This window comes from Rattus norvegicus, chromosome 14, assembly GCF_021556685.1.
Source record: "Rattus norvegicus strain SHRSP/BbbUtx chromosome 14, alternate assembly SHRSP_T2T, whole genome shotgun sequence".
NCBI classification, from domain to species: Eukaryota; Metazoa; Chordata; class Mammalia; order Rodentia; family Muridae; genus Rattus; species Rattus norvegicus.
In genome coordinates this window covers 18,858,386-18,879,531 of record NC_141547.1, presented here as the reverse complement: position 1 = coordinate 18,879,531, position 21,146 = coordinate 18,858,386, and the positions used below count along the sequence as shown (strand labels likewise).

At 42.1% G+C, this 21,146-nt stretch overlaps 1 protein-coding gene across 7 annotated transcripts in view; it reads left to right on the top strand.

Annotated features, from left to right (window-relative positions):
- Slc4a4 (solute carrier family 4 member 4) overlaps window positions 1-21,146 on the top strand; it is a 450,971-nt gene that overhangs the window by 415,162 nt on the left and 14,663 nt on the right. For all 7 annotated transcript variants that reach the window (XM_087584435.1, XM_087584437.1, XM_087584438.1 and 4 more), the window contains 5 exons: window positions 70-231; window positions 8,230-8,408; window positions 9,476-9,548; window positions 18,357-18,425; window positions 20,939-21,112. In XM_087584435.1, the coding sequence (XP_087440561.1) occupies window positions 70-231; window positions 8,230-8,408; window positions 9,476-9,548; window positions 18,357-18,425; window positions 20,939-21,112 (657 nt within the window). The remainder of the gene's footprint in view (window positions 1-69; window positions 232-8,229; window positions 8,409-9,475; window positions 9,549-18,356; window positions 18,426-20,938; window positions 21,113-21,146) is intronic.

Genomic DNA, 21,146 nt, shown 5'->3' with positions numbered 1-21,146 from the left:
AAATGAAAATTTTAAACCATGTAGCATATAGTAACACTGTTCTGAAAAAGTTTATTTCTTTGCTTTAAGCCAACAAGCCCTCACCGGGGTTGGTTTGTCCCACCCTTTGGAGGAAACCCCTGGTGGGTGTGCCTTGCTGCTGCTATCCCGGCTTTGCTAGTCACCATCCTGATTTTCATGGACCAGCAAATCACGGCCGTGATTGTGAACAGGAAAGAACATAAGCTCAAGGTAGGTGCCCATGAACACGCTTGTCCTTGCCTCCTGCAGGCTTCTTCATTCTTGATAGCGCCTGTTAATTCAAAAGCAAGTGAGCCTTACTGAGTTACACTCTAATGCAAAGTCATCCATGTGTCCCATAAGGTCCTCAGGGTAACATCTCAGGATGCATTCTCTTAAATGTGAGGAAACACTTTCACCTTGCGTTTGTATCCAGAAATGGGTGTAGCAGTCTTCCTACTCTGAATTTGAATGTGACAATCATCCTTCATGAAGACATGGTGACCCAAGATTTAATGAAAGCACCTATTCTCTGTTAAATAGGCTCTGATTTTTTCCTTTTTAGATAGTTTTAAAGGGCTGGGAAGTGGGTAGCAAGGTGATGATGGAGTGTGTATCTACATCACAAGCTCCTGATTCCACTCCTGCTACACAAAAGTGGATTGCATCTGTTTACAAGGTTAATGTGACACTTGCGTGTGTACAGCATATAATGGCCGGCTCAGGTCAGAGTCATGGCCATTTCCACATCTTTAATCCCATCAGTTCTTAGTGCCTGGAATGAGTAAAGATTTATTATTAAAGACTACTCACCTGGGCTGGAGAGATGGCTCAGTGGTTAAGAGCACTGACTGCTCTTCCAGAGGTTCTGAGTTCAATTCCCAGCAACCACATGGTGGCTCACAACCATCTGTAATGAGATCTGATGCCCTCTTCTGGTGTGTCTGAAGACAGCCTCAGTGTACTTATATAATAAATCAATAAATTTTTTAAAAACTTTTTAAAAAAAAAAGACTATTCACCAGTTGCAAGATGGTGTATTTGTAAGCATCGCTCCACCTCCCATTTCCTTAAAATATTTGTCTCAGGAGAGTACATATCAAAGTATGGAGAAATGGCTTTATTTTTATATTTTAGGTTTTGGAAACATTCGTTTAGTGCCATTGTGATGAACCCAAAGAAAATGGTTTAGTGGTGGGGGGTATCTTTCAAGAGACTACCTATATGGTTAGTACATTATATACATTTTCTCCTTGTCTAGTGATATTTTAAGTTTAAGTCATAAATGACTTCAAAAATGTCATGTAGGGGCTAAGCAGTGAATAATAACAATAAAGGAGCTAAGACTTTATGGCCACTCATCAGGCATTTGATAAGCACTTTATATCACATATCAACTCACACTCACCATGCATCAGGTCGTTTAATAAGCACTCTATATCACGTATCAACTCATCTTTTCATGATCACCGTATAAGAGAAGCACGGAAATCTATTGAGATGACACCTAGAACCAGGAAAGTGCAATGCCCAAAAAGTATTCAGCAAAGGCATGGCCGAAGGAAGAGTGCAGGGAAAGTCACACATTTGACTGTAGAAACATACCAGGCAGATGCAGACGAGAGATGATAAACCATCCCGTTAGAACTGTGGGGCAGGGTGAGGAAGAAGTAAATCTCATAACTCCTAAAACTAGGAAAAGAAGAAAACCAAAGCTTTCATTGAAGCGATGGTTCAGTTTTGAAGGTTTTTGGAAAAAGACGGAAGTCATGACCTGTGCACACACAGTACGTGGCTCGTTCCTAAAGTTGCTGGGAAGGTAGGGTAAGGTATAGAGGGTGTTGAGAGCCTCTGCATGGTTGTTCACTTCGTTGGCATAGAGGGTGGTCAGGAGGAAAACGTCCTGGACAGTTGATGAAATCCTATTGGGGGGGGGTCACTGGATGCAGTGATTTTCCAGCAGATTCAGTGATGCGGGGAGATAGAATGCGGACAGGCTTATATTTCAGTAGATGGGAAGTTATGGAAGCCTGAGATTTATTGTGGAAGCAGGGACAGCTGATCCCGGGGGAGTGTTAGCAAGCCAATTTACCCTTGCTGGGTGAGTTTAGGCAAGCATTAGGCTCTGTCTCAAAACAAACAAGGGGGGCACAATCACACATGAGGTTGCTCGCTCTGGCTTTCATGGGCATCCTTACACACGTAAGGTGTACAATACATTCACACACCACATTAAAAACAGAACCAGGAGGGGCATATGATCCATCCATTTCTCTCTCTGTCCATTCATCCCTCAACAAATAATACATACATATATACCTGTGAGGGAGGAATGGTGTGGGGCAAAGAACAGAGGCACAGCCACTTTAATCTCTGTTTTTAGCTTGGGCTTTTCCAAGCCACATAGGTAATGTGAATTCCACTCACAAAGCCAATTACAGGGTTGTCTTAAGAACGTCCTCCCAGACTCTTTTTCATCTGGCATCGTACTCATTGGCAAGACTAAAAGAGACGAGGCTCCCCGTTGGCTCCGTTTAGGAAGAGTTTGAGTGTTGGTCTAGTTTACGGAAAGGCTAAACATAGATTTTTGACTAATGCATTTTTTAATCTGAAAATATTGAATTTCAATCTGTTGCTGGCAAAGATTTGCTGTGTACTCTTGGAGGCAAGTTTCTATTTTATTAATGCCCCTCAAATTTTCTTACTGATAATTTCCAAATTCAGAATTAAATACATTTAGGGTTGATAAAATAGAAAAGCATTTTCTTTCCCCTGTGTCTTTAGGAAACATTAGAAAATTGAGAGTGTTAGTCTTCGCCCTGAACATGAGAGATGGGTGTGCAAAAAGTGAGCTCCTGTCCCCTTTCAACTCGTTTATTTGAAACTATTCCTTTTCATGAGGATGGTAGCATGCCAGTCATTTGTCACAAATATAATCCTACCAACAGGCATCTCTTCATGCATCAAAGACTCTCCAAATTGCTTTGTTCTCATTTTGCTAAGGAGAGCTGTGTAATATATAAGTGCATGATTCGAAATGCTATGTGCTTGAGTCAAAAGTGATTGATTCAAAAGGGAGATGGAGATACCACAGTGTTGAAAGCAGCATACTTGGGGTGGCTTTTGCTCTGACAAAGTGTCAAGTGGCTCTGGCTATCTGCTCTGCTACCTTTCCGTCTTGCCGAATAACCCCACAATGGTATAGCAGCACCAAGACTCTTGGCTTGATGGGGCCATCTTTGTTAGCTATGTCCTTCGTCCTACCTGCACAGTACTCAAAAGCAAAGCAGGTCCATCAAGGTCAAGTACTTCTCCAAGGTCATTTCCTGAGTCACTGTCAGCAGCCTGAGCAGAGCCAGCTTCAGACCGCAAAGCCAGAGGTGTTCCTTCCAAAGCAGTGACTTCAAGAGTCAAGTGTAGGAGGCAGACATCGTTCAAGACAGATACATAGAGACAGATATCAGACAGTCCTCACGACCATTTCCCTACGACATACCTTGGGATGAAACGTTGAATTTAAATATATTTTCACTGTTTATTTTTCATTGAAAAAAATAACTCGTGATCTCCACCTTGCTCTGTACTTTTCATTTCTGCCTCTATTATCATAATCTTGGATCTAGTGCTTTTATCTCAAGCTAGATTTTTGTAATAGTTTAGCCAGTCAAGCATAATAACCAGCTTCCCTCGCTTCACTTCAACTGCGTACATTTTTGTTTTTAAGGCGTCCTTCTTCTACCTTGGTCCTATGTCTGAAGCACCTTGACCATCTAAACATTTGCAGCCTAACAGTCTGTTTCTCCCACCTTGGCATTTCAAGAACCCTGTGAAGGAACCCAAGCAGGATTTAAAACACTTGGTCTCGAAGTGCCAGGAAGTGCTCTGCTTAAATGGCCTTTTTGTTTCTTACTTCTCACAGTTCTGCTGGGGCTGGGGCTGGGAAGATCCACTCCTCCTCAGTAGTTGCTGTTCACCAAAAGACTTTAAGTGTTTCTAAATATAACACCCCGTGTCACCTGCCTTCACCCCTAATGTAATTTTTATTGCCCTTGCTTTTGTTTTTTTTTTCCTAGTGATTTATCTTATTCTGTGCTATTGGTCACATGATAGCTCCTACCGTGCTTTGCGTAATGACTTCACCCCTATTTCTCAGCCAAAATGTTTTTAAAGTAAACCCCATGGTTTATTCTTCTTTCCAGATTTTATGTGGCCTACCCCAATCCATGGTAGCCCTGATAAATTTGTAACTGAAATGCTTCACTATGTGGGGCACATAGCTCTTGGGTTTATGATACTGTGTGAGAGATGATTGCTGAAGAATGTGCTAACCCGTCCCCACTCCCCCACCCATGGCTGTTTACGGGGATTAAAGCCATATTTAGATGATACTCACTCAAATGCTTCATCCTCTGCGATTTTAGTATCTTTTCTAAACTCATGTGAATTTCTGTTTAGAGCCCAGTTTAATTTTCACATGGATCTGAGCCCTCTCATCCAATGGAGACCTTTTGGAGGCGTGTCTTTAGCGACTCAAGTCCTGGAGGCTCAGAGCATGTGTGATGAATGTTTACACGATGTCTGTGTATTGTTCCCAACTCTTCCTTTCTTGTCATCTGTGTACTGGATATAAACATGAGGCTTCTCTTGCATGTTTTGATTTTTGTGGACTTACTCCTAGATTACTTTTGTTCTGTGTTAGGAAGGGATGTGCTGTTTCAAAGAGACAGCTTCCGTTTTTGTGCTTAAAACACTTGGCAGTTTCAGAAGATAGGAGATCTTTTGGGTCCTGAAGTCAAGGACAGTTTCAGATTGCTTTTAAGATACTGAACATCTGTGTTGGATGCTGAAGGGAAAACTGTTTCAATATCTTTCTCTTCCCCATCTTACTTTATTTGAGCTGACCCATCTTACTTAGTGCCTGGTATCCTGCATATATTTTAGGTCACCTGTTTACCTCCTCAACTTCAGCTAGTCAACTGCACCACTGTAAGAATGGGTGCTTGTCTTAGTTTAATCAAATACAGGACTTAGTACAGAATAAATCTTCAATAAATGTTTATTCAATAAAAATTTGCCACACAAAGGCCCCAGAGTGAGAAGGAACCGGCTGTATCAAGAAGCAGAGAGAAGGCCAGGGGGACAAGTGAGTCAAGTTGAGGTCACAGGAAGTAGTAAGCTCAGGTCACACAACACAAGGTTTGTTAGCTTTAGCATTTGTACTGGTTTGAACAATCCTGTCCTCCTGTTGGTGGTGGCTGTCCTATGTACTTGCAGCCACTTGTTGGCATGTCTGGTCTCTGTCCAGGGCTGCCAGTTGCACCATTTCTCCCAAGTTATGATACCTAAGACTATCTCCAGCCACTATTATAAGTTGGCCAGGGTGAGGGGTGGCCAACAGTTATAGGAATAAACGTTCATGTATATCCTTAGAGGTGACTTTATACTGTTTAGTTTTCACTACTACTGTATTATAAGTAAAAACCAGATGCCATTGAAAGGTTTGGATCAGGGAAGTGTCACATATTAATTAAGATGTTTAAAGATTAGTCTGTGAAGAAAGTCAGTTCTCAAGAGCAAGAGTAACACAGGGGCTCCTGTGCTGGCAGTGGCATGAAGGACTAAAGAGTGCTGGTCCTTGTGAAGGAAAAGTAGGGGAGAGGATGGACTCGAAGATATTTTAAGTTGAAGAGTTGCATTTGTTGCCCTCCCACTGGCAACAGTTAAGTGGGGATGAACTGAATGGAACGAGATTGCCGTAGAATCCAAGAGTCTAGAAAAGTCAGAAGCAATGAGGAGGGAGAAGAGAGGATAACTTATGCTATCATGAATATTTCTGTTTTCTGTCCTCTCACAGGTTTTAGATAAGGATGCCATTATTCACACTTCATTTTATTTCCATTCAAACAGTCATTTAGATACGTCTGGCTGGGGCATGCCTCTAGGAGAGCTTGCTTTCATGCATATCATAGCTGATTTGTAGGAACGGCTTCCCTAAGGTAACTGTTGGCTTCCATAGAGTTTATAGCAGTATCTTGGGGCAAAGCTTTTCACACTCCTTCCAATATTCTATCCTTAAAGCTTAGTGTATAGCACAATGGCCTGGACATACTAACCTTTGCACGTTAGCCAGTCTTGCACGTTGACATTTGGCAAAATGAATTAATCGGACTTTTACCATCTCTAGGCTCAGTGTTTATAATCCACCAGGAAAAAGGAAAGGCAATTTCTGTCTTCAATAAGTAAGACTGAGCCAAGGAGAAGAGTGGGTAGTGCTAGTATGAGAAGAGACAGAAAGACATTAGTGAGGGAAATACATTGAAGGATCTCATGTGGCTGAGTGTGGCACTAGACAGAACTCAAGGCGGGAGAAACAGAAAAGAGAGGCTTTGACCACCGTCCCTTCTCCCAATGGCCAGATCCTGAATGGCCCTGCAGCAGCATCATAGACATATACACTGGTAGGAGAGGACAATTCTCAGTTTACAATTCTCAGGTTACAGTTAGAATCTAACCACCTCTGCCTTCATAACCATGATCTCTTAAACCGACTGCCCCACCTGCCTCCTACCTGCTCCTGCTGTCCTTGACTCTAATCATACCATAGTAGCCACAGTACTTAGAATACAGCCATCAGATCACTCTGCTCCTGAAAGTCCCCCAGCGGTTCTCCATCTTACTCCCAAAGCAAACCTAAATTGTTCTGTTTCCTCTTGGGGCTTACTACCAGATAAGATGCTATATACTTTCAAAATATATGTTTGTTCCTTACTGTCTCTCACAGTAGGAGGGAGAACAGGAGGCTTTTTGTTTATTCACAAAAGGGTCAGAGGCAGCTAAAATCCTGGCTGGTACTAAGATGTAAGTTACTGATTTGTTGAGAGAAACATATGATTGAGATCCCACACCTATCATGATATTTACTTCTTTGGTTGATATAGAATAAGTTTGTATCAGCTTACCCCACATTTACCTCGTCCCACCGTATTTCACTTCTAATTCCTATAATTATGCATTCCTAAAGTGAACTAATTACATACATGTATGATAATATTTGTCTCGAGAGCAGCCGTCTCTTCCCAGTCAAACCTAGCTTTATGAGACCATGTCTTTGCTTCCATGTCGGCCCCCATGCCTGCTATGCAGTCTCTGAGAATATGGATCTGTGTGCAAGCCATGGATAAAATCTTGGCAACTCTGTGAGAGGAGAGTGGTGTTCTGACAAACTGTAACAGGATTCGAATGATAACATTCCCCGGGTTGCTGGTGTAAATCACACCGTGACTTTCCAAAGCCAGTCTCCCGATTCTCTTGGATCAGCCCTAGTCTGACTCTTGGTACTGTTCCCTCATGCTGTGAGAATGGACAGCTCTAGTTTCCCCAGCTCCACAGGGGTACGAGCCTTTGATTTCTTCATAAACAGAGCAGAGAAATATAACCACAGGAAAGCACCAGGGACATGATGAACAGTATTTACTTAGTGAGTAAAGAAGCTAGAACTTTCGTTGCACCGTCTGCCCATCCAGTCAGTAGATGTTATTGTGAGCATAGGGTGGTGTTTGAAATCCATCTGTTTTGATTAAGGGAGTACTCTTTGCCTTAATGATGGTGAACAATGGGTGGTTAAACAACTGTTCTCACAGGCCTTGAGAAGTGAGGGACGTCCATTTACATATATCTCAGGGTTGTTTGGGGGATCCTTACATACGCCTAGAACAGTCATGATGAGTAGCATTCTGTTAAATACTGTCACAAGAGAAGACGGAGGGTGCTTTGTAAGTGTTGGTCATTCTGCCTTAACAACCACTACCACCCCGACTATTGCCTCCTTACTGAGCACTTCTGACGTAATAGCTACACCCCTGTATGAAGTTACAAGGTCCTTTGTTGCGATTCTCCAAACAAGGTCCCTACCTTCACTTTTGGGGTTACAAAATTCAAGGCAGAAAGGTTGACTTATAATGAATAGGTACTAAGAGTAGTAAACATAGGTCTGAATTAATTATTCAGAATTGTAATAGAGTAGGATCTGCATAGGTGCCGGAGGAGAAGGTGAACACCAGGAGTGTATTCCAAGGAAAGGAATGCCCAGTCTCAAAGTGCTTCCTTATAAGAGATACTATGAGAGGTACTTTTACCAAGCAGAACAAGTTTCATTTGTCCATCATGTTTCCCATGCCTAACTGTAGCAAGATGACAAGTACGAGTGCTTTCTGGGACTTCTCTCTGCAGAAGGGAGCTGGCTATCACCTGGACCTGTTTTGGGTCGCCATCCTCATGGTGGTGTGCTCCTTCATGGCTCTTCCCTGGTATGTGGCTGCTACTGTCATCTCCATCGCTCACATCGACAGTCTGAAGATGGAGACAGAGACTTCTGCGCCTGGAGAACAACCAAAGTTTCTGGGAGTGAGGTGGGTTGTCTCAGGAAAATGATAAGAAAAAAACCTCACGGGTCTACATCTTTGTGTCAATCCTAAGGAGGTGGGTCCAATCTGGGGATGAGATAAATGGTGACGGTTAATTTATCCTTAAATTATCTTCTCCAGGAAGGACATTTTAATAAGGAAGATAACTAATAACTTTTAGTTCATTTCTTAAAGTCTGTCAAATTTCTTGATCAGAGCAATAGTAAACAATGCAACAGGAAAAAACTAAGCTAGCGGTTAATTTTCTTCAATCTAGAGTTGAGTGCTCTCCCACAGTCATTTGTGAAAGCTTCGAGTCTTCCATGATTTCTGTTATTTAACGGGCAGGAATTTTTGTTTTCCAACCCATTCCTGTTCCCATAAGAACTTGAGAACCTTCAAATATTGGAGTGGTTCTGAAGGTCAGTGGTAGAGGACCCTTGTCCTCTTACTGAGTGTTTTGTTTTGTTTCTTGCCTTTGTCTTTTGTCATAGCAAGCTTTGCCTACCAGGGCTAGAGTGAACAGCTCACACATCAGAGCCATCATTTCCCAGGCCTCAACAGTGGGTGATTCTTTCTTAGGGGTGCAGGGTGTTGGATGGGGATCATATTTGTTAAAAAGTACTTCTGTTGTTTCAAATTTGAAAATTAGACTGGTGAGATTCATTGCACTCATGAAACTTCCCTGAGCTGTTTATTAATTAGAATGTGGGACAATGTAATATCTGTCTCCTATGAAAGAAGGTATAATTACACAACAGGATAAGTTGTTTGGAAAAACAAGAACTTCAAAGAAGCCAGTAATTCATGGACCAAGAGCAAGCGATCTTTCTTTTATGGTTCTGAAAGGAGCAAAAACTTTAGAAGAGTCACTTGTTTTTTCTTCATGAGTTCCAATCATATATTGTAATAGTTTTCAACATTTTTAAAAGTTTACACTTATATTGAATATATACATTTTTTGTATATATGAGTTATATCAAGACCTTTGATGCTGTAGTTCAACACCGATTTGGTCTTTCTCTGTAGGTCTGTGTAGAAATTAGACTGATGGTCTTTGGATTTTGTTTCAGAGAACAACGAGTCACTGGAACCCTTGTGTTTATTCTGACTGGCCTGTCAGTCTTTATGGCTCCCATCTTGAAGGTAAAGATATAAAATAGTCACAGCTTTCTCGTCTTTGGAACATTGATACCTGGACACATGGGTGTGAAATGCTTGCCACATTCCATAGCACCTGGAAGCAGGGGCCAATAAGGAAAGAAAATTTAAAAATACGTGCCTCGATTTCCCAACAAATTCCTTACTTCCTCCCTCACTATTATTTCTGCAGTTACTGGTTTGAACCGTCTGACATCCCCAATGTTGAAGTCTCTCCTGACCTGTAGAAGGGCGGTGCCATGCATGTCTATCTGATTAGTCTTCCTCTCCATGCCTGCTTTGTGCTTCCTTTGTCTTTTATCCATCCCATCTACTTGCTTGTCCCTAAGTCCCTCCCCTTGCCAGACACCCAACAGGTCATGGTTAATTTCTTTGCCCTATTTTTAACAATAACCATGTTTCTGTTTTTCCTTGAATCAAAACGCTTATTAACTCCGAAAGGGAAATAAGAATAAAATGACTGATTTGTCGTTGGAAAACTTTAGAGATGAACTTTTGAAGAGCCGTTACATGGTAGAACATTTACGAGGTTACACATCAGCATATAGGTTGATTGACAGCATGGGCATCTATGTAGACAGCAACATGCATGCAATGGCCCCTTTAAGAAAAAGAACCACAGAGGAAGTCAATGCTTTTGCTCATTAAGCTTCCTGGTTTTGTGATATAAGCCAGCTTCTCTCTTTTTTTTCTATTACAAAAACATCCCTAACCAATTATTAGTTATTTGCACCTTATCTTCTGTACTACTGTGTGAAGCACAAAATTTCACACAGATCCAACAACTCTGAGCAACCCTATTAATAATACCTTACATTTTTCCAACTGAAAAACTTCATTTTTAAACAATATAATTGTGCTGAGCAGTGGTAGCAAATGCCTTTAATCCTGGCACTTGGGAGGCAGACAGAGGCAGGTGGATCTCTATGAATTTGAGGCTAGCCTGGTCTACAGAGTAAGTTCCAGGACAGCCAGGGCTGCACAGAGATATCCTGTCATGAAAAACAAAATAATAAACAAACAAACAAATGTCAATGAATCCTTTTGTTATACAAGTAATAGAGGGATAGCACACGAGTCTAAAACAGTTGCTGGATGGAGTAGTGAGTAGCGAAAGCTCTCTGTTTCTTTCAGATTAGCAAGTCTCTATCAGTGGCCAATCAATGAGATATAGAGGAGGCAGCTATAACATCTGAATATGGAGACTCACTTTGCCTTTTAAGTAGCTAGACTCATCTCCTACAGTTGGTATGAAATAATTAGAAATAGTTAGGGCACTTGATTATCCAACTGCTCACTCTGGGTTTCCATGGTTTCCATTATCTGGTTAACTTCTGAACAGAGTCATGAACACTGGTGCATCTCAGGCAGCCCACAGTCAAACTCAGGTTTAAAATGGTGTCCGAGAAGTTGTTTCTGGCCTGTGTCCTATAGGGACAGAGAAAAACCCTTGGTCAGGTCTATCAATTCAAGGAGGTGGCTTTATGTGCAAGGCTTAGTGGGTTTGAAGCACTCATTGCACATTCTACCCAAGGCGATAGGAGTTTCTGTTTCCCTAGCAGGGCCCAGGATATGATACTAGTGGAGATGTTTAGAGACAGCTTTGTCTCAAAGGCAGTGAGACTGGATTTAGAGAGGTCACTGTGGTCAGTTAAGATCCTGGACTGCAGGAAGCATCAGTCCCCTCCAGGTAGGCTCATGTATTGTTACACTGCTTCGGTGCAGCCTTGCTTTTATGGAACCTTCTAGAGAGACGTATCTAAGGAGAGATGGGCAGGCAGACATCCTTTCAGTCTTTAGATTTACACCCCATCAGCCAAATTTCCATTTTGTCTTCTAGATTGTTCTCACTAAAACAGTATAAAACCCTGCTTTGGAAAGGGAGTTGTATACAAACTCCTCTGTTTGTATTACAGAAAAACTGGCTTTAATCATGGGGAGCCTTCCAGTGGTCGTGCATGGTTCAGAAGGGACAGATAAAACAACTACCATGTAAATTGCCACCTTTAGAAAGACTGACAAACTCGTACCTGGTAACAGGTCTTCCTAGCTATTCCCCACCCTGCCCCCAAGTAGAACTGTGGAGGTGTTGAAGAGAAACGCCCTGGGGTTTTTGAAGTGAACCCGTTTACCCCACATGTATGTGGAGCACTGTAATGTGTACAGAACAAGATCAGAGCTCATGGGCAGAGCTTGAAACTCCCCTTCGGCTGTCCCGTTCCTGCCCGTGCCTTGGCTTGCTTTACTGGGCCGCCAGCTTGCATCACTCCGGCTGTTTCTATCTGGCAACTTTGATTAGCCTGAAGAGTCACCGCCTCCATTAGTGAAAAACGTAACTCAGCACACATTTTTATTTAAGGCGGGGTTCTTTCTAAATTCAGGGGGATGAAATTGTTTTGCTAGTCTAGCTCACAGCAGACTGTGGAAAACCTTACAGATAAGCAGTAGGAATGAAGCAGCCTTTGTTCAGGAGCCTCTGTTCCTCCCTTGAGTATGTTAGTCCTTCCCTACTTCAGGAATCACATCTCCCAATAAGACCTCCATTTCAGATCCTGCGCCCACCCCACTGCCGATGTTCGGCAAGTTGCGTGCTTGGAGCAGAGATGCCTCGTAAGCATTTACAAAGTCAATACGGGAAGAAGCAGATGTTAAGGGTACAGTTTAACGGGAATGTAAGCCATGGCTAAGGAAAGGGTACGATTAATAATTAACCCACAAATTCACACAGAAAGTGGTGTCATGGGTTGACCTCCATGTGACTGTGTCTTTTTTGTTTTCTAAAGCAACAGATGACAAGTTCAGGGAATAGTTTTCCTCAAGACCCTGCCTTTGAAAGTTAGATCAAATGGATGGGAACAAGCGATATGTGCGACTTCTTTTTTTTTTTTTTTAAATGAAATGGTTCAACTCCTTCCCTGCCCAACTCTTTCTCCTTACAAGTTTAATGGTCTCCGATGAGCTGAGCAATTTTCTTGCATGCATGAAGCATCATAGGTGGTTGCTTACTTGTGCAAGGATCCTTTGAACGTGAAGTTTATGGCCTCTGTTTTGATCTCTGTGCCGAAATCCGCCTTTCATGTGGAGGAGTGCAAGGAATTATAGTGTGCCAGCTTTAAGTTCATGAGGGTACCCCTTGACCCCGACCAGCTATAGTCAACGATGCCTCATTGCACCAAATCACTTAGCTGCTTAGCACGAAACCGATGGGAAGTAAGAGTAACTGGCTTCCCAGGCTGGCGATGTGGCATTCCCCGAGTTTCCACAGTGGAAAGGCTGCCGCCGGTTACTGCTAGCATTCTCCTGTAAGTGGCAATCACAGAGATGAAAGGCCGTTCCCTGAGCTGACTCTCTGTTTTCCTGGCAAGACTCAAGAAGTAAAGATCAAGGAAAGTTCACTGCCGTTTCTGCTGCCCGTGCTTGGATTAGTTTATCTTTAACGTGAGGTGTGGCCAGAAGTTATCTTTAAGACTCGGTTAGTGCACCAAAGGGTAGAAGAGAGCCTTTAATTTGTACCTGGCAGATACTTGTTGATCTCCCACACAGACCTGACCCAGGGAAGCAGGTAAAACATGGTGCAGATGACGAGTGTGAGGATAAAACCGTAGTCTGTCGAGCTTGGCCTCAGATTCTAGAATCACTCCAGATTTTAAAAATATAGCCAGCAGTACCTGTGAGAACTATATGAATAATTATCTCTACTCTAGAGATAGGAAAAATATGAAAAAAGTCACTAGTCTTCAATAAGCATAGACTGGAGAGGCAAAATTTGAATTCTGAAAGGTCTAGTATAAAACGAATCCTATAACCTTGTATAATGTGTGCCCATCAAAATAAAACGCGGTACTTAGCCTTCAAAGAATCTCTATTTTCTTTTTCCATAATATTGTCTTTCCCAGATTCTTTGATCTCATTTGGAATACTTCTTATGTGGGAAAAGTTGTGCAACTTTCATAAAGTCCTCTTCGGACCTCATCCCAGTCATCTGAGAACCACTGGCTTCTTTATCAGCAAAGACTTTTAAGGCTTAAGAGAGTTAGGGCATTGTGTTAGTAACATATTGCCAAAACCAGATTAGCTGAAAGTGCAGTGTATTAAAAATTAAATAAAACAGGACTTCAAGTCAGCCCTTTCAGCCAGCTCTCCCTGTCCCCCAGCCATCTCTTCTCCAAACCGCCCCCCCCACACACACACCTATCACTGAGGGAACAGAAAGACCAGTGGTTGGGGATGGCAGGCAGTTTCATGGTAAGGATGGCATAAGTTCTACATTTATCATTTGTTAGTTGCTATGTTATCAATTAATTGGTGAGATGTTATCTAGTCTTTATCAGAGCTTTCTAGGTATGAATGCTCAGAGTATGAGAAACAAACAAGTTGGGGTTGGGGATTTAGCTCAGTGGTAGAGTGCAAGGCCCTGGGTTCAGTCCCCAGCTCTGGAAAAAAAAAAGAAAAGAGAAACAAACAAGTTGTCTCACTGATCTATAGCTGACAGCTAGAAGCCAAACCCAGGTCTGTTCAGCTTGTTATCCATGTCTTAATCGGGACCATGCTTTTAGCTTTAGGCACATGCACACATATGCATACATACCCACACATCCCCCCCTCTACATGCACCCATATAAGCATACGCACCCACACTTGCTTTGACCATAAAGCCATCGAGAGATCTCAGTCCTTACTGAATTCGTATCCAGTGTTGGACAAGTATAGCTTTCCCTTTTTATCAAATATCCTTTTCACATCCTCCCTTCTGGGAGTTTTCTAATGCTATTGACAAGTCACCAGAAGATAAAGTGGGAAACTATAAAGATATATGATCAGAATTCGAAAACTTGGTGACATATTTAGATATTAAGTCTTATTGTGATTTCACTTCACTTTCATTTTCAATATGATTATAGGATCGATCCTTTAACCTTTTCATTTTTAGTGTTTATTAAATGTAACACTTCTTTGTAATTATCCTTCTTTGGCTTCCTGGGTATTATTGATGATATAATTGTTTACACAATTTACCCTTAGGCTATCTGGATGTGCCCAAGAAATGGGTATTTTTAATATCTACCACCTTGCTTTGTAGAAATGGTTTCCTGCTACTGCTATATTACTTTGAAATGGGGTCTCAGTTATAGAGACTCTTTCGCAGAATTATTTATTTATATTGTCACACACTAGCCTAGGCTGGCCTTGAACTCATATATTCATGGCAGTCCTCCTGCCTCAGCCTCCTAAATGCTAAGAGAATAAGCATGAGCTACCATATCCTGGGTGGCTCTCAATATTAAAAGCATTCTTTTTCTTCCTTAGAGAACTTTGTTTTGATGAGTGGTTCTGGTGTGATTAATTTTTACACATTGACCTCCTGATATGATCTGTGAACTGAATTCTATAAAATATAGCCTCTATCCCAACAATTCTGGTAGGTTTTATTAGGAGATTTTATTCTAGGATTTATATTGATAAGTAGCATTTGTGTTATGTTGAAGCTGATCGAAGATCATCTTCATAGCTTTTCTTACATGTACTCTTTTCTCATAACTGATATCTATATCTATCTATCTATCTATCTTCATGCATGTATGTATGTGTGAATATATCTGTATATATATACATATATATATACATATATATATACACACACACACACACACATTTACCTACCTAGTTATTTTCTTCCTTACATCCATCCATGCCATTCTCTGCTGTAGATCAGGTAAAATTTGTTAATGTACTTCAGAGAATGGATCGAAGGTTCCAGGCACAGTGTTCTCTTGCAATGGTAGAAGAAACACATTAGAAAAAAAAAATCAGGGGCTGGGGATTTAGCTCAGTGGTAGAGCGCTTACCTAGGAAGCACAAGGCCCTGGGTTCGGTCCCCAGCTCCGAAAAAAAAAGAACCAAAAAAAAAAAAGAAAAAAAAAGAAAAAAAATCATTAGTTAAGCTCAGGGAAGGATAGACCCTTTCTGACACTTCCAATCCAGAGATATGCTTTACCCAGATCAAGAAGAGTGCACTGAGGAAACCCAAGTAGCTTTCTATGAATCGACTGTTCTTTCCTGCATCGTCTTCTCATGCTCGAATGGACCAGTAAATGGGAAAGAAATCATGACACACTGAGGGGAAATAGATGCCTTAGAAGTGAATTGGGGATGCAAATTTGATCCTTCACTGGTCTTACATATCTATTTTTGGAATCTGTACATGAAGAGTAGTTGTAAATAACGAGCACACACATGCTAAAGAAATGGGGGCTTGGGATGGAGCACAGGTGGCTAGTGTGGGATGTGTCTACCACTCTGTGGTCACTGCTGGGTACTACAGGATGCTGGCTTCCTGCCAACCTGGCCCTCCTACCCACCTCAAGCTTTCAGTTCCTTTTAGTTTTTAGTCTTTTCTGAGCTCATGATTAAAATTCATTGCAGCAAAATTGTTCATCCCTTTTAGAGAAAATCCTTGACAGTCCATAGAAACGTGTACCTTCTCCACTGAAACTTGACCATTCCTGTGAGTAACCAGTGCCAACTGGAGACAGTGCAGTCTATTTTAGAATTCACTAGTTCTCCAATGTGGCCAGAAGGTCTGAGGCACGGCAGCATCAGGCAATTTCAGTAAGATGGTTCTTGAAATGGTGCTTCATTTACTACATGCTGTAGTTTTAAAATTCTACTCTTTAAGGAATCCTTTGACTTCTGGTTAAAATGGTCTCCTGCACCCAGCTATACCTCTCTTGGGCATATACCCAAAAGATGCCCCAACATATAAAAAAGACACATGCTCCATTATGTTCATAGCAGCCTTATTTATAATAGCCAGAAGCTGGAAAGAACCCAGATGCCCTTCTACAAAGGAATGGATACAGAAAATGTGGTACATCTACACAATGGAATACTACTCAGCTATCAAAAACAATGGCTTTATGAAATTCATAGGCAAATGGATGGAACTGGAAATATCATCCTGAGTGAAGTAACCCAATTACAGAAAAACACACATGGTATGCACTCACTGATAAGTGGATATTACCCCAATTGTTCGAATTACCCTAGATGCACAGAACACATGAAACTCAAGAAGGATGACCAAAATGCAAATGCTTCACTCCTTCTTTAAAAGGGGAACAAGAATACCCTTGGGAAGGAATAGGGAGGCAAAGTTTATAACAGAGACTGAAGGAACACCCATTCAGAGCCTGCCCCACATGTGGCCCATGCATATACAGCCACCAATCTAGATAAGATGGATGAAACAAAGAAGTGCAGGCTGACAGGAACTGGATGTAGATCTCTCCTGAGAGACACAGCCAGAATTCAGCAAATACAGAGGCGAATGCCAGCAGCAAACCACTGAACTGAGAATAGGACCCCCGTTGAAGGAATCAGAGAAAGAACTGGAAGAGCTTGAAGGGGCTCGAGACCCCATATGTAGAACAATGCCAAGCAACCAGAGCTTCCAGGGACTAAGCCACTACCCAAAGACTATACATGGACTGACCCTGGACTCTGACCTCATAGGTAGCAATGAATATCCTAGTAAGAGCACCAGTGGAAGGGGAAGCCCTTGGCCCTGCCAAGGCTGGACCCCCGTGAACGTGATTGTTGAGAGGAGGGTGGTAATGGGGGGAGAATGGGGAGGGGAACACCCACATAGAAGGGGAGGGGGAAGGGTTAGGGGTATGTTGTCCTGGAAACCGGGAAAAGGAATAACATTTGAAATGTAAATAAGAAATTTAATAAAGATGGAAAAAATGGAACTGAATCCTGTGTTCAAGGACTTTAGGGAAAAAAAAAAGACTGACTTGGAGCATTACAATATGTGACCATTTTGAAGGGGTTGTATCATGTGGATGTACTAAGAACCATTAAAAGCATCAGACCATGAAAAAAACAAAATGGTCTCTTGCATGTGGATTTGCTGGCTGGTCTTAATTATTTTTCTGTTTTAGTAATCTATCTTTCTCCTTCAGTTGCTTGGACTTCCTTTCAAACCCAAGGTTGATACCTTTTGTCATCCAGACAGAAGACTTCTCAGAATCAGAATATTGATTCTCAAATGTGATTGGTTGCATTTCGCAGGTCTAGGGGAAAACAAAACATACGTGTTGGATTAGAACTTCTCATCATTAAAAGCACTTCGTGTTGGCGTAAAGGGTGTTTTACTAAATAATGCATAAAATATTAATTGAGTTCTAAAAGGCTTGCATTAATCCATATGTGGAACGAATTGTTTCCAGATGCTTCTGGCTGTTTCCAAACTGTGCTGTCATTAGTTTGTATTCTTAGAGTCCCAAGAAGACAAGGGATGGTTGTTTGATGTTTCCTTTCCCAAAAGAGGCATTTACACACCGAACTGATATAGGTCATTTGGCAAAAATTAGTAAAGGCAAAACCAACAGCCTGTTACAAAAGGATCTGGGTTCCAGAGCTGTTTGCTGCTTCTGCATGTACCTCCTATCCCACGCAGACGTCTGGGTTGCCTAGTCTACTGCTCTTAAGAGCAAAGGAAAGCCAAAACAGTCTCCCCACCAAAAAAAAAAATGTATTATTGAGGTCATGTGTGCCCATTCTTTAAAAAGAAGAAACAAAAAATTGAAATGTATTTGAATGTCCCCTTTGTCCTTAATTATTTCTACTTCAGCACTTAGAATCTTGTCAACAGACGATTAAATGCAGTCATTTGAGGTTGCTCTGTTAACGCTGTGCTTCAGTTCCAGATTTAGCCTTCGTTTAAATTATTCCTCTTCCTAATTATTTCCACTGTTGTTTGTAACCGGTTTCCACTGTTTTCCTTCCCAGTTTATCCCCATGCCTGTTCTGTATGGCGTGTTCTTGTATATGGGGGTGGCCTCACTGAACGGTGTGCAGGTAAGCTTTCCCAGCTGTCAGAGCAAGCCCCATGCATTTCTCAAAGTAGAACTCGACCAGTGATAGATCTCGGACGGAGGCACTAATCATTAACTAGGGACTCTTTCAAATACATTTATTTTCTACTTCCTCTACATTTTACCTGCTTTGCATTTCTGAGGTAATCCGACAAAGCTAGCTGGTGTCAACAAATGATATCCTGAGTGCCCATTACTGAAAAGGGATGCTGTGTTATTTGGGGAGGAAATGAGTTACTGTTTCCACCACCAACACCTTCTCCCCTCTCCCTTCTCCCTCCCCTCCCCTCCCCTCTCTCCCTCCTCCTCACCTCTTCCACCTCCTCTTTCCCCTTCCTGCTCTTCCTTTGTTCTCTTATTCTTTTCCCGTCTCTCTCTTACCTCACCTTATTTTCTCTTAAGCTAGATCCCCACTGTGTCCTCAGGGTGGTGTTTGTGCACTTGCCTGACCCCCTTACCCACAGCCCGCCATCCCGCACTGCACACACCTGAACTCACTGATCAAAAGTTTTGCAGCAATCAGCAATTAAAACAAACACGTAGTAGTTAACTGCGTCCATCAATAACTTTCAGGTGTTCACAACTTCAGTTAAAATGACCGTCCTCCTGCCCCTGTCCCCGCCCCGCCTCCCTAGCCCCTGCCCCAAGCCCCCCCACCCCCCTGCTCTACTTTTAAGAAATCTACTAAGCAAAACTGTGTGAGGGACTTTGCCTCTCAATGGAGGTTTAATTTAATTGGCACCAGGAAACTGGAAGTTCCGCCACTTTCTGGCACCCTGTTAATTGCAGCCTTATTAAGCTAGCTCTCAGTAATGTTTTAATGGGAAAAGACTGTGTGTTCCGTGAACATGCTAAGAATCCATTTGAACTCCTTCGAAACAGCCCTAACTTTCGTTTATTACATTTATATTAACTTGGTTTTAAAGTCAGATGGATCTGGGCAAATGCCAGACCCCCCCCCCCCAAAAGCCCAGCTAAGCTACTTTACTATTCCTGGTTTTGGTCCAATAGAAGGGTTCTTCCTCGCTGGAATACTTGTTAGGAAACGCAAAGCAGCTCTTCATGGGCTGCACTAGGTGACTGAGGGGCTTTTTGTTTTGATTTTTGTTTATTTTTTGTTTCATTTTGTTTGTTGGTGGTTGTGGTTTTTGCCAGACAACTATTCAGGAAGTACAACTTGGTAAAATATTTTATTTTTACCTGCTATTATAAATACTTCTTCCTCCTCCTAAGTGGGAAAAATACGAGTATTTTACGCCTAGGACCAACAGTTAATAGTTTTAGTTTGCCCTTAAGGATCCAGAGGTTTGTGTTGGGTGTTCCAGGGGCTTCATCAGTGGCTGGAACTGAACACCTGTCTATGAAGAGAAGAAAAGAACCAGTCATCCCATAATGCTTGGCGGAGAGCATCGTAGGGCCAGCTAGTGAGCTGTGTCGCTCCTCACGTGTTATCGTCCCAAACACCTTTTCAATTTTCTTCATTTTTCTCTTCGTTCTTTCTCTTTTAGACCCTTTTGATGCGATTGTTTAGCGAGGAAAAAAATGAAACCTAATCTTTACAGAGAAGAAAACGTTCTGAAGGGAGAAAGAAAAGCTTCAAATAGGCAGAGGATCCGGAGAAAGTTATGATGAAGTCACTTACTTTTCCTGAGTTCTTAGGATTAGTCAGCTCAACATCTGCCCGTGCGGTGTCTCCCTCTGAGGGCTCTGGGATGAGTTACTGAGCACCATCTAGCTCCCCCTCAGGGTGTCAGCTCAGTACTGCATCTCTGAGGTGCGCCTGGCACAAACATCCGCCATTATCCTTCCAATTCCTGGTCAATACATTGCTCTGTTAACCATTCTCGGCCTCTCCTGTCTTGTGGTCTGTGGCTTGAAACTCACAGTAATGTTCACAGAGCTTTTCTCTGGGAAGAAATGTTAATACACTGGTGGGTATGGATGTGTTAGTCAAATTATAACCTAAAGAAAGTGGGACTTGGGTAATCTCCATGATCCCGTTTTTAAGTTGGACGGTTCCTTTATCTCCGTAGACCATGTCTGATGTGCCCATAATGTGGTTTTTTTTCTCTCAGACAGGATAACTGAGGCAGGAGCAGAAGCAAGAGTTAGGAATTTCCCCTCACCATAGAGTACCAAAATAGGTGCAAAATCCTCCGTGTTGACAAGCAGAGAGTAGAAATAGAAGGCAGAGGACGAACAGCTAGAATTTAAGATTGCCTTGTGTCTTTAACCTTTGATGTCCACTTTATCTTATGTACCTGCTCAACATTTCTGAAAAAAAAATCAGCAAAAATTAGAAGACAGGTAGTGTGATCTGACTGTGCCTACATAAATCCCCTACTCTCTAACCCCGGCTTTGTCCTTTGAAGAGGACATTGCTTGCCTGAAATATACAATATAAATCACTTGTGTCTGGTTAAGCAGAGAGGAGATGGCTCGACTGGCTCTTCAGATAATAATACATTGGTTTTTTTTCTTCCCCATTCCTCCCAGTTCATGGACCGTCTTAAGCTGCTTCTCATGCCCCTGAAGCATCAACCTGACTTCATCTACCTGCGCCACGTCCCCCTGCGCCGAGTCCACCTGTTCACCTCCCTGCAGGTGTTGTGCCTGGCTCTGCTCTGGATCCTCAAGTCCACAGTGGCTGCGATTATTTTTCCAGTTATGGTAGGTTTTCCTAATTGAAACTATCCACGACTTT